At 45.5% G+C, this 12,799-nt stretch overlaps 6 protein-coding genes across 6 annotated transcripts; 2 read left to right on the forward strand and 4 right to left on the reverse strand.

Annotated features, from left to right (window-relative positions):
* Positions 1–103: 103 nt before the first annotated feature.
* Positions 104–541, forward strand: PADG_11753 (uncharacterized protein; the record flags this gene model as incomplete). The annotated part of the gene is made up of 1 exon (XM_010761679.1): positions 104–541. The coding sequence occupies one exon, from the start codon at positions 104–106 to the stop codon at positions 539–541; it is 438 nt and encodes a 145-aa protein (XP_010759981.1).
* A 677-nt stretch (positions 542–1,218) lies between these two features.
* Positions 1,219–1,940, reverse strand: PADG_11754 (uncharacterized protein; the record flags this gene model as incomplete). Its single annotated transcript, XM_010761680.1, has 2 exons — positions 1,219–1,482; positions 1,830–1,940. 2 exons carry the CDS (start codon positions 1,938–1,940, stop codon positions 1,219–1,221), a joined length of 375 nt encoding a protein of 124 aa, XP_010759982.1.
* A 366-nt stretch (positions 1,941–2,306) lies between these two features.
* Positions 2,307–4,052, reverse strand: PADG_04353 (uncharacterized protein; the record flags this gene model as incomplete). The annotated part of the gene is made up of 1 exon (XM_010761514.1): positions 2,307–4,052. One exon carries the CDS (start codon positions 4,050–4,052, stop codon positions 2,307–2,309), a length of 1,746 nt encoding a protein of 581 aa, XP_010759816.1.
* A 3,644-nt stretch (positions 4,053–7,696) lies between these two features.
* PADG_04354 (uncharacterized protein) lies at positions 7,697–8,420 on the forward strand (the record flags this gene model as incomplete). The annotated part of the gene is made up of 3 exons (XM_010761124.1): positions 7,697–7,737; positions 7,871–8,024; positions 8,157–8,420. 3 exons carry the CDS (start codon positions 7,697–7,699, stop codon positions 8,418–8,420), a joined length of 459 nt encoding a protein of 152 aa, XP_010759426.1.
* A 546-nt stretch (positions 8,421–8,966) lies between these two features.
* On the reverse strand, positions 8,967–9,269 carry PADG_04355 (uncharacterized protein; the record flags this gene model as incomplete). Its single annotated transcript, XM_010761515.1, has 1 exon — positions 8,967–9,269. The coding sequence occupies one exon, from the start codon at positions 9,267–9,269 to the stop codon at positions 8,967–8,969; it is 303 nt and encodes a 100-aa protein (XP_010759817.1).
* A 1,904-nt stretch (positions 9,270–11,173) lies between these two features.
* PADG_04356 (uncharacterized protein) lies at positions 11,174–12,531 on the reverse strand (the record flags this gene model as incomplete). The annotated part of the gene is made up of 2 exons (XM_010761516.1): positions 11,174–12,211; positions 12,328–12,531. 2 exons carry the CDS (start codon positions 12,529–12,531, stop codon positions 11,174–11,176), a joined length of 1,242 nt encoding a protein of 413 aa, XP_010759818.1.
* Between the last annotated feature and the right edge of the window lie 268 nt (positions 12,532–12,799).

Raw genomic sequence — 12,799 nt, forward strand, 5'->3', positions numbered from 1 at the left:
ACACACACACACACCACAGTCTTAATCACAATCATCTTCGCTATCGTCTCCTTCTGGCTCGTAAACTACCAAAACACCCGCAACTGGCTTCTTCACCTTCGTCATGTGGTTATTCCTTGACCTGCTCGCCGCCGAATCTCTCGTCGTCCTCATTGCCTCTCTCTTCCCCAACTTTGTCATTGCCCTCGCCCTCACCGCTTTCACCAATGGCCTCTGGATGTGCGTGGGCGGTTTCATGGTGTCCCCTACCGTTCTCAATGTCTTCTGGCGCTACGTTTTCCACTACATCGATTACCAGGCCTACGTATTTCAGGGCATGATGGTTAATGAGTTTGCGACGAGAACTTTTGAGTGTGGGTCCGGTTGTCAATGTATGTTTGCCAGCGACCTGGCGTCGGAGTGTAAGATCGCTGGCGTAGGGGTGCTACAGTCATTCGGGTATGCGACGGGAAGGACTGGGAAGTGGGTAGGCATTCTGCTCGCTATTACGGTGGTGTACCGGATTTTCGGATGGGGTGCGCTGGTGTTGAGGAAGAGGTAGGAGGGACATTGGGCTACAGCCCATGGATGGTGCATCAGTGGGTCAGAGAGCGAGAAAAAAGTCAAGCATCCGATCCACATCAGCTTCATACCCTGATCTTATCCTTGTATGTATGCATGTTCTGCACATATGATTTATGTATCTATTTTAATACCTCTCTTTTTGCCGAAATATTATGCATAGATGTTTCCTCTAGTCGCAGCCACATTCGAGAGTCATCCATAGGAAATGGAGTTACTACTGATATTATCTGAGCTTTGGTCTCCTCTGAGTCAATGTTCAATCAAGCTGCAGATGAACAAGCCTGTAGATCTCCAGCACACACTTTTTATTATGCAATAGAATACAACAGACACCTCTCGATTGCTCTCCTACCCACTGCTGTGTCCCAAAGAACAGCCGGTGTGTTGCATGTCGCAGGGCCAAATGAAATCGCCTCCTCAAGCTCAGGCGACCTCCAGCACATGCGTGTAACCCCCTAAATCACGGCTCCTCTCTTAATAGACAGCTATCGATCATGGTTCACGCAGGCCCTAGTAGTGAAACAGGCGAAATGCCTAAACTCCTTCCTCAATAATACTCTTCTGATATCACATTTCCCTTTCCAACTGTATTTACATTTTTCCAGCCCTGGTGAGCAATCGGTAACTAACTTACAGCTCAATTACATGAAATAACTACAAAACTCCGTTCTCGTTAATAATCGATTTACATCCTTCGGCTTCTTCGCGAGCCATCAATCCCCATGGTTGTGGATCCGGTGCCCGAGGCATAGTATCTCTGCCGCCGCTGAGTGGTGGCGGGATCCAATATTTTATGACGGATTTAGACCCGTATTTCATCGGGCTCCAGTGCGGGGCCAAAACCCGAGTCTTAAACATCGCCGCCTGCTTGCTTGCTTGCTTGTGTCTTACACCTGAATGAGATCCTGAGTTAAAGACCTTGTAACAAATCAGAAATAGTTTCCATATCAATATATAAAGCTAAACTTTATATTACTGATGTTTTTCTTTTCTCCCTTTTTTGGTTGGGTCGTTTTGGCCCTTGGGTTCTTCCTTTCTTTGCACAGATCCATTCGGTTTCAAATCACGGTGGATCCGTGGGTGAGATGGATCCCAAATGATGATGTCATGGGTCGGCCGCGAGAAGCCCGTCATGGCTGGATTTTCGAATTTTAATTGTTAAGATAACAAGAGCAACGAACCGGTGGAAGACACAAAAGTAGGAGAAGAACAGAGAAAAACAGAACAGCAGAAGGGAAGAATCTTTTTTCTCTAGCAGGACAAACGTTGTGGCCTCCTGCGTGTAGTTTACGTAGGTCTGTAACCAATCCATTCCTCAAAAGAGCTTGGTGATTGGTTTGCTTGGAGTTTTGAAGCAGGTCAAGGTTTCCAAGCATTTTGATATTGCATGGCTTGCTGCAGAAGTGCACGTTGTGAGGAGCGGATATCGCTTAATTGGAACCGGCAGATATAGGTATCTCAGCAAAAATAACCGAGGAGTAAGGAGAAAAATAATACAAGTCAATCGAACGGGAATCACTTGAGAGGGTAAACAATTTCTTTTCTGTTCTTTTCTGTTCTTTTTATGTATTTCTTTCAGCCATTACCCCGTATTCTCATTCCTCCTGATGCCGGAATAATCAGAAACTATACCGGCATGTCAATTACTGATTATTTTTTTTCTGTGTTAAAAGAAATTCCCTAAATAACAAAAGTGGGAAGAATATGAGGAAGAAGAAAACAGAAATACCAACACCAAAACACTACATAGGGTCCATCCTAATATCACCCAGCCACATATCACTGCTGAGTAGCGAGTTAACATCCGGGCCTGGGTCGGCCAAGTCCTCTGCAGCCGGCAGCACACAGATCTCCAAAACCTCCCTCGCCAACATCTTGATATGCCACATAACCTGATGCGCCAGCGCCCACGTGCGATCCAGCGCCTTGAGTTCCCCGACAATCAGCGCAATGCGGTCCCGACGCGGTTCGATGGTCGTCCCGACATTGACGGAGCAGGCGCACAATTCAACGACCGCGCCAAGGACAAGGCCGCAGATAAAAAAAGGAGTATGTCTAAGGAGAGGGGAACGGATGGAGCCCAGTGCAACCATCCCATTCGCGGCCTCGAGCGCTTTGGCGGCGTGTGTGAGCGTGTGTGACGTTGGTGGGAGATACGTTCCCCGACGGGCACAGGCGATACTGGCATTGGCGGTTGGTGAGGCCATCAGACAAGACCTTGGGAGATGGACATATATGGAGGCACAGTGGACGAGCATGTAAGCGCGGAACAGCACCTGGTCCACAGTCCCGTCAATGCATAGGGCATTGGGTCTGTCTTCTGGGGTATGGCGGAACCAGCTGCCAATGTTGGCCTCGAGAGACTCTACTTGGTCCCGCACGTTGTCTTCGAGTGTGGCACCCAGAACTACTCCCCTCCTCAACAGGTGAGTTGCTTCAACAGCGTAGCAGAAGGATGAGTATTTGGGTTGGTCTTCGGCGAAGATACGGTTGTAGAATTGGGTTACCGATGGTGGGTCAACGAGAGAGATGCCCGTTGAGTAGCTAACATCTTCGCTGGGAAGTCGAACATCCATTGTCAAATTTCCGATTTTCATGGTACAGTGGTCAAAAGCACCGAACATGACATCTGTCATGTAAAGTTCCCACCACGTTCGTCGGAGACTCTCTTCACGGACAAAATTATGGCCTGCAAGTGTCTCCACGAATGATTTCCTGTGCATACCCAGTTCAATGGCTAATGTTACCGCAATAGAGAATGAGGAAATTGCCTCTTCGCGGTCATTTCGCGCATGGAGTACCGTTGCGAAGATAAGGAGAGCTTGAACTCTCTGGTAGGACCATTCCGGATCACTTTCAAGGGCTTTCGCAGCAGCCAATTTGTATGCATCAGTAGACACTTCAAAAGCAAAATGCGCGCCAACAAATTTCATTACCGCTTTCAAACAATATGGAAAAGGAGAAATGAAATGTAGTAGGTGGGCAGGAGGCAGTATGGGATGAGAGTCGTGGAAAAAGGCGTAATAAAAATCAACAAGGTATGCATCGCTCTCATCGGAGGATGGATAGTCATCCGAAAGGAGGTTGTTGCGACGTAAAATCCCTTGATCTAAAACTGCTAGTGGTGACTGATCCGATGATACTGTGGATAAATTGCCCGGGTCGATCGAATTGTCCTGAGCTGCCCATTCAGGAGTCTGCACGACATTGTTGAAATCGAAGCTATTCGCCGATTGTGATGTTTGAGTTTGACTGCTGTAAGACTGGGCGCCAGAGCTACGTGGAGAGCTCGTAGAAGAGGTCCTCTCCCCAATAGTTGGCTTCGGGGTGGACCTGTAGCCCCGGCGAGAAGGAGTGTACTCGCAAAACGAGCGTGTTTTACGACACCGGCTACACACCGGGTGTAAGCCGTCACACTTCAAATGCTTTTTCCGACAAGCACGACATGCGAGCGGGATTGGAGATGAGGTTTGCAACGATTTCCTCATTGTACTGTACATGCACTGCAGTTCGGACAAAGAAAATTGAAAACAGGTAGTTATAGCAAGATATGTATGTATTATGTGGTAAAAGAGAATGGAGCTCACACAATTCAACAACAATATGCCCTGCAAGGCATATTCTTGCTTTTACCTAGGTAGATGATGTTTTGTAGGCTGTTGAGCTGTTGAGCTGAGCATTAACCAGGAGATATATAGTGGAATTGTGGCCAAAAATTGGCCGGGGGGAGGCGAATCCAGCCATTCCCTCGGTATTCCAGGCAGCTTGTTCTCAATCCCAACCATCCTGAAGCTGGTTTGAAATTGATCCAAAATTCAGTCACAAAACAATCTACCCTTTAGCTGTTGTTCTCTTCACGCTGAGTTCGAAACTCCATTCACGCTGGCGATCACGTGAGAGCGATCCAACGTTTCCAATGTTTGGAAATTATTCCAACCATCCATTGGACGATCTGTGGTGCGACTTTGGTAGAAGAGCAACAAGCAAACATTAAGTAATTAGCGGAAGCGCCATGGACTCGTCAATTTCGTGTCCGGAAGTTTGGAGGAACATCCAATGTATCAGACTGCATGCAAGCACTGCGTTTTTTTACCTTGAATGGCCCTTGGAGCAGCACACCGATCTCCGCGCGTCTCTCGTTTCGAGGGTGCGAAAGGCCAGTGGCTGACGAAGAGATATCCGATATTTCAGATCATGGATCTTATTTCTGAGGATTTTGGAGTACTGATGATGATATCCCCCATGTCCTGCTCTATCCAGAGCATCATTTGGTAGATCAGAGTGGGAGGGACTCTTAACAACAGAAGGTAATTAATGGGCTTCAAATGCTCAACAATCGCGTGTCAGCTGGATTCTTTAGTTAACTACCACTCTGCTCGGCCAGCCCATGGCTTCTATCTCATGCTTCAAGGTCGCAAAAGTGCAGGGGGCGATCTCACCAACATTGGTATGAGGAGCGATTTCGCTCCTTGTTTCCATGATAGGGCCTGTGATGTAGACGAGGTCTGGCAGAAACCCGTTCTATCACCCCATGCCGTAGTTCCTACGAGTCTGTAAGGTAGTTAGTTACAGTGAGGTTAAACCACAGTTTACTTCACCAACAAAAACCTCTACAGGCTCTGCAAGGATATCGGCGTAAGAATACAGACAAAAGGAGTCAAACGTATCATATTTCTCATGAATCAGCGGCTGCCTTGGCAATTGGGGAAATGCGAGAAATATATATGCCCTGGGACAGATGCTGATACGCTCAACCACTTATTGGAGTCAAAAAATGCCACATATCTTTTTCTCGCATCAACCTCTCTCAATGCGGATTCTAGATTGCCAACAGCCTTTGATGCAAGTTTGCGATGTCTTTTTCAAACTTATTCCCAAATGTGAGTGATTGCCAGTCCTATTGTTCTGTTTTAAATTCCTATTATTGTGTGGCCTTGCATTTATCTTTGGTCCTGCGCTGCTTCTTACTAAAAGATGGCTGTTCTAATCGGAATATGTTGTTACGATCCTCGATTTAAATATTCCATCCAATCATTACGCGCTTGAGGTTCCGGGCAATCCTATACTGTATTCACACAATGGAAGAATTCTCTGATAGATTGTTTGTATGTATTTACACGATATCTCTGGAGACAACCCCATTTGGGGAATAAAGAAGTTGTTTGGCTTCACAATTGTAAGAGTCCATCATCCCTGGTTTTTGCTGCCTCCAAGTAACTATTTCATGACAAGCTTCTATCATTTAACGGGCCTCAAGATCTCAGAAGACCAGTGATATTTAAGATTCCGAAAGATAAAGCGTATGGAAGTCTGAAGGTGACAGATTGTACTGTGGATACTGTACATTGGGATAAGTCTCTAGTAACCTTGAAGTAATTCATCCCAGGGTTACTAACAGGCAGTTAGTCTGACTCGGGGCCATAGGCATCCACAATATTCAATCAATTCCGTTTACCTAACTGGATCCAAAGTACGGAATATGATGTGAACATGGCAACTGAGCGGATAACCAAGAAAACGGGTCCAAGGTAAGAAGAGGAGGCAAATCAGCATGATCTCAAAAACACTTGAGGCATTGTGGCTTTAAGATGGATGGCAGCTGTCACGTAACTAGAGCAAAGTATGGAATGTTGGTTAGTTGGTGTGGAGGCCGGAGCTGTTTGAATGAGGACCTTGGTATCACCCGCAATACGGAACAACTAGTTATATACAGAGATGAATCTCCTTCTCCTCTCTCTTATTTGATTCAGCTATCAAACTTCATCATACGATCGCTCATTCCTGCGCTATTCTGCGCCCGGGACGTCCTTCTATATTGTCAAGTTCACCTCACTAGTCCGTATCAATCGCATCCGTACAACTGCTATGATATAGTCAGTTGAGAGCTTCCATCAACACTCTGTGACAACCACGACCCAGCACGATGATTCAGAAGGCTTGAAAGATATAAAGACCTGAATAGTTGAGGTATGAGGCCGTCAATTAGCCTCGGCAAGGTGACTAAAATTTCTCAACTGATGCAGCGGTCCCGAAGCTCACGCCCCATGCTGAACGAATGACAAATGTCAATTTCTCATAATTCAAGAACAGCAGCGAAATCGTGCTCGCTGCCCCGAGCTGGCTTGATTGGCTGAGGATCTGATAAGCATGATCACTGTCATTTGACGATGTGTGGCGGGAAAAAACGAATAAGAAAAATCCTTCAGGACAAGAAACAACGAGTTCATTATGCAGGAGCTGAAATCTTTTTCTGAAAACTTTTGACTGTCGCGAGCTTGGGACGGGGGGTATTTGGAATTCCCTCCCGTGAAACGACCCAACGCTTTAGTGCAACCTCACATTGGACACTTTCATGCATATTTTTAGCTCCGACCTACCTCCGTACTTTGATTGACATGAACAGGGAAGAATTGGCGACGTAAACTGGTAGGGATTCGACTGGAAATAGGCGTCTGGCAAGAGATTAACTTCCCCCATGAACTGCTTGATAGTTGTTTCTCGTTGCAACACGGATGTGGAAAAGAAATACGACCTAGACCGGGAGATATTACCGAAGAAAATGAAGAGCTTACCGTCCCCTTCTTGCCAAATCTTTGTGTGAACCAGCTCTGCGTCAGGTTGACAAATCTATGCTGATTTCACTTGCTAATGGACGCCCAGATGACAATTGCGTGAAACCACAGGAAAGGATCAAGTTAACACACATGGAGTTTCTCGGTAGATGTAATAGGCTATTCTGAGATGGATTTTACATCAAGCAGCTACGCAGACGTCATCGGGGTCTTCTCAGCTCAGAGGTAATTGTCATCCTCATTGTCATTTAGACGTTATTCCTTAAGCATGGGGAGTGGATGGTAGGGAACTCAAATCCTGCAGGGGCGGGATGAAGGGCTTTTGGTTCTGAGAGGCACAACACAACATAATCATAAAGGACACAAATAACTATAACTATATAACAGCCGGCGGCATTGCCCTGCCCTGACCATCGAACTCACCTTTCAGCGTAGCAAGTACAACTGGTTGACTAGTTAATTGATTGACTTCCCACCGGTCACATTTCAACCCTCTACGTTATCCATACCTACCGAAATACCCTTCCTCAATACGAGCAATTTTGACAAATCCCTCCAAAATGACCACCGTTAAAGGACGCTGCCACTGTGGCCAGACAGAGTTCGCTGTTAAGATGGAGTCTCTCAGTCATATTCTCTGGTGCTCTTCTTGTCTTCTCCGTTTTTGAATCATTCTCCACCCGGTGTCTAGATATCCGGTACATTAAGCTAACAGAACACTCTCTATCATCCAGCCACTGCGATGCTTGCAAAGTGATTAACGGCAGTGATTACACCCTAAACCAGATTGTCCCAAAGGAGAATTTTGAACTCACAAAGGGCAACTTGGGCTCATACACATATGACGGCGATTCGGGTATCTCCCCTCCCATTCCTACGCAACCATGCGTATATCCCCCTTGCCACACACATGCATTCCGTCCCCGCCCTTGCCCTTGCCCTTGCCCTTGCCCTTGCCCACCCCCACCCCCAACCCCTTACCCCTATTTATTATTCATCCCTCTCGTATACATAATGCAGATAAACAAACCATCAGATTGTAACCTGCTCATCAACGCATCATACACAGGAAACCCCGTACACTGCTTCTTCTGCCCCAATTGCACAACCCACATCTACCATCACCAGACCGTAGCCGGACCCAAATACGTCATCCGAACCGCCTCCTTGGAAGGTGCCAAGGAGTGGCAAGTGGCTGCAGAGATCTACGCGATGAATAACATCAAATGGCAACCTACTATTGCTGAGGCTGATCATGTCTTCCAGCTGACTCCGCCATCGTAAACTACGAAACTGGCCCGAGTCGATATATTTAAGGTGTGGCAAAGGAGACACAAAGGAGGCCGGAGAGGTTGCATGGGATGTTAATGTTATGAAATTAGGAAATGTGGTGAAAATCTCTTTTGTGAATCTTCTTTCTCTTCCCTTTACAGTTTGCAATGCATGAAAATGGTCTCAAGTTGTCCACAAATGAACAGAGAATGGATGGGGTATTTCATGAATTCCTCTCTGCAACTCTGCTGCCTCAACCTGCATGTAACGATACAACAACTGTCTGAAATCTAATTGAGAAGAACATTTCAACACAGGGAGAGTTGATATCATCCCGCAAAAGTTATCTCTAAACATCTGAACAAAAGACCCCACAAATATCTCAATCATCCCCAAGCGGTAGCCGGCATATTGTGCGCATTCAAACTCCTGCATCCAAAAATACCCTAGGGGGCATTGGGCATCAAAACGAACATCGGTCCAATTCCCTCTCCTCGAAATATAGACCAATAAAAAGGTCCCCTTATCCCCCTTTTCTCCCCCAAATAACAAACCCTTCTATCCCGAACTAACAGGTGGAATAATCGCCACCTCCTCCCCAGGGCCTATCATCCGAACATCTCTAGCATCCTTCCTTTCCTTGCCATCCACATTTACCACATCAGCATCGACATCGACATACTCTAACCCAACACTAACCGCACAGCTAACCAGCACTTTCTCTTTAATACCCGGGTATCGTGACTCGAGGAGATCGAAGAGTTTGGAGAGTGGGAGGGGAGCGGGAAGGGATTCTGTTTGCTTTTTCGTGTAGGAGGAGGCCGTGGAGAAGTAGTGGATTTGGAAGGTTGGGGGAGCCATTGTTCCGGAAGCAGTTTTACCTAGGGAAGTAACGGATGGGGATATAGGATATATACATAATATATATCGAAGGTGGGGGGATAAAAGAGATGGAGATGGAGATGACGAAGAGGCTTATGGACGGGAGGGGTAGAACCCGTAGTGTAAATTTCAACGGGAAAGCCAAACCTCCAACTCGTCCTCTCCCTTGGCTACCTCCAGAGAAACAAAAGGATCCCCCTCCCCTCTCTTTCAGGCCTGTTTCCTTGTCGGATCCTCTGGTCTGACTCTCCGCCGATGGTTCTAGGTTGGTTACTCCCTTTCCGCTTGTTCAGCACACTGCCACCGATGAAAACTTTTAAGGTGCCAGGACGAATTTATGCTTTCAAGGAAATATAAGAGAAGAGAACGGCGGCTGGTTAGGCATGTAGTAGCAAGTTCGGACGAATTCTAGCAAGGGGTTCGAAGTTGGACACCAGATATTTTCCGGTTGGTTTGGCTCGGTGGGACTGGTATCCGATGAATGCGTGCGGGGAGTTCTAATCTTTATCGGCCCGCTTGTTTGTTGGTTGGGGTTAAACTCAGAATTTGGTGTTCAAATGAGTGCCTCACCAAGGCGCTAGACCAGATAGGGACACTGGAATAACTTAAACTAAAAGCGTAAACTACTTAACTAGTTAGGCCCGAAATTTAGTAAATATAAGCAACCTTTTTAACTGACGTGTAAAAGCTTGAAGGATATTTCCAAGACTCTTCCTGAGTAATCATATGTAGTTAACTATTATAAAACGAAAAGGACGAATTTAGAAGGGGAAAATAAAAGGAGAATGAAAGCTAGGAAGGTTAGGCGAAGAGGTAGAGCGTAAACAGAATAATCCGGGCGTAAGCAGTTTTGGTTATGAAAGGTCAGGGGGGTTAGCCTATTATTACATCATTCCTCTCTCTCTTTCAGAGACTCATCATATACAACCACTATCTCTTTCATGAATTTATATATCTCTACAATAAAAAATGGAAGGATTGATTACATTAAGATATATTAGAGAGTATTATAATAGATACTTTAATAACATAAATAAGCAAATAATTTAATAATATAATGATGATAAAAGACTCTACGTAAAAAGTCATTCAAAAAAAAAAAAATATAAAATTTTTAAATTAGTAGTAGAAGAAGAATCAGATTAATTAGAAAATTAAGACTGATATTACTTTCTAGATAGAAAGATTATATAAAGATTAATGAGATAAAATTGAATATACAAACTTACTTCTGCTAATATTTTAAAATTAATGTATTTGAGCTAGTTGCGGCGTAGAACGGGCTCCGTTAGAACCACTCAACGGCGTAAGATCACCCACTGGGCTGCAAGGGATAATTGCAACTGCCCAGCAACGGCATAGCAACCACCACGCAAATAATACTCTTGTACCCGGTAAATGATTACCCCACAGAAACTGCCTAGCAACGACCTAGCAACTGCGCTAAGAAAAGAGGTATAGACACAGCCTTCTCCAGATCTGTCTTTCAGGAATCATCTTAGTATTTCATTGAAGTAGCTTACCTAGTTGGCAATCAAACATCCGTTTACCTGCGCCTAGATTGACTGCAATATAATCAGATTTATTACATTTGATGCAGATGTTATATGTGCAAGCTGCAGCATCTTCAAATGAGATATCTAAATCCTTCAGTTCCGAGTGTGTAGTGTAGACATCTGACAACAAATTGTATGAGATAGAAGTCTGTCATTTCATGACATGAAAGCTGTATGTGATTGTAAAATTATTAATGGTAGAGAAGTGGGCCAGAAGGCGATGTTGGACCGGAAGGTGGATTAACTACGTTACAAAATCAACAACATAAAGTAGCCATCCATTCTATAGATATGAAAGATATGCATATGAGACAGAAAAAAAAATATCTATCCTTCAAGCACTCCCCTCATCGCCTGCATCAAATCCTCTTTCAAATCCTTCCAATCCTCCAACCCAACACTTATCCTCAACAATCTCTGATCAACCGTCGGATCTGTCATCGCCCTCCACTCAATCAACGACTCCACCCCTCCCAGACTCGTTGCATGATGAAACAGTCTTAGCTTTGTCGGCAGCAATCTCGCATATTTCACCTCCTTCAACGTAATCGAAAACACCGGCCCAAACCCATTCGGCATCTGCCTTCTCACCCACTCCTCCTTCTGTAAACTCGCATGTAAAATACTCTTTACAACTTCCCTAACAGCAGCCTCACCACTCCCCGCTTCAAAAACTGGTCCATGATGACTTAACGCTGCCGCCATCCACCGCACAAGCCTCTCCGCATTAGCACTCTGTCGTTGAACCCTAACCTCTAACGTTCGCAGACTCCTCACCCCCAGCCACCCTTCCATATTCCCCATAACAGATCCCAAATGCAGTCGGTCAACTAACAACCGGTCTTTCCACTCCTGGCTCTTCGTCACCAACACCCCGCATAATATATCACTATGTCCTCCTAGATACTTCGAGCCTGAATGTAACACCAAATCAGCCCCCCATAGGAACGGATCTTGCAACCCCGGTGGACCAAATGTGCTATCGACAATCAAATACGCCCCGCGCGCATGGGCTTTGTCCGCGTAGTGCTGGATATCAAACGCCGTCCCATGAGGGTTAATGGGCGTCTCCAACAAAACAGCATCACCCTTCTGCAACTCATCCGGATCACAGTGAAGAGGTAATTTCACCAGTCCATTCAGCCTGGTTTGAATGTCGATGACGCCATGGGAGCCGTGGTAGCCATCGCCCACAGAGATGCGGCGCGGATTGAGGAAGACAAGCGCAGCATGAAGTGCGGCGAGGCCAGAAGAGTAGGCGATGACATGCCCGCGTAGCAGGGAGGAGAGAATTGTTTCAAAACGAGTGGTGTTGGGGGCGGTGTGGCGGGAGTATATGTGGTTGGTTGCGGGGAGGTTGGCAAGCTGTATTATTTTTTTTTTTTTTTCCCCGGTTAATGATGAGGTTTTCAGTTTGTTAAACTACAATGGCATGGCAGTGTTCTTGATTTTGAGGACGTGGTAGGTAGGTTGGAACATACGGTGGAGTCAGACCAGGGGATGAGGTCTTCAAGGTTGTCAGAGTATCTGAAGGTGGTTGAGAGGTGCAACGGCGGGGCTACATCTGTGAGGACGTTGACAGAGTCATCAGCATGGAGGGCTAGGGTTGCTGGGCGGGGTTCATTAGGGAGATTGAGATTATCAGCCAAAGCTTTCGAGAGAGATTCTGTGTTGTTGATAGCCATTGTAGTGTATTGAAAAAGTATAATGACGTTTTTTTTATATATTTTGAATGTGATGGGATGTGTGAGGGTTAACTAATTGCCAGGAAGCAAAAGTTAAAAAGGGGTTCTAAGAGAAAGACTAATTACTCAACTCTTCTAAAATAGCTAACTAATAATTCATCACCTATTTGATCATCAAACTGTACCAGACATTCTAACAAATACAGCTCTAGCACTTTCTCAATACAAATTCATTAATATATATATATATATAAAGTGAAAATTTTAC

The sequence above is a fragment of the Paracoccidioides brasiliensis genome (assembly GCF_000150735.1).
Source record: "Paracoccidioides brasiliensis Pb18 unplaced genomic scaffold supercont2.4, whole genome shotgun sequence".
Classification (NCBI taxonomy): domain Eukaryota; kingdom Fungi; phylum Ascomycota; class Eurotiomycetes; order Onygenales; family Ajellomycetaceae; genus Paracoccidioides; species Paracoccidioides brasiliensis.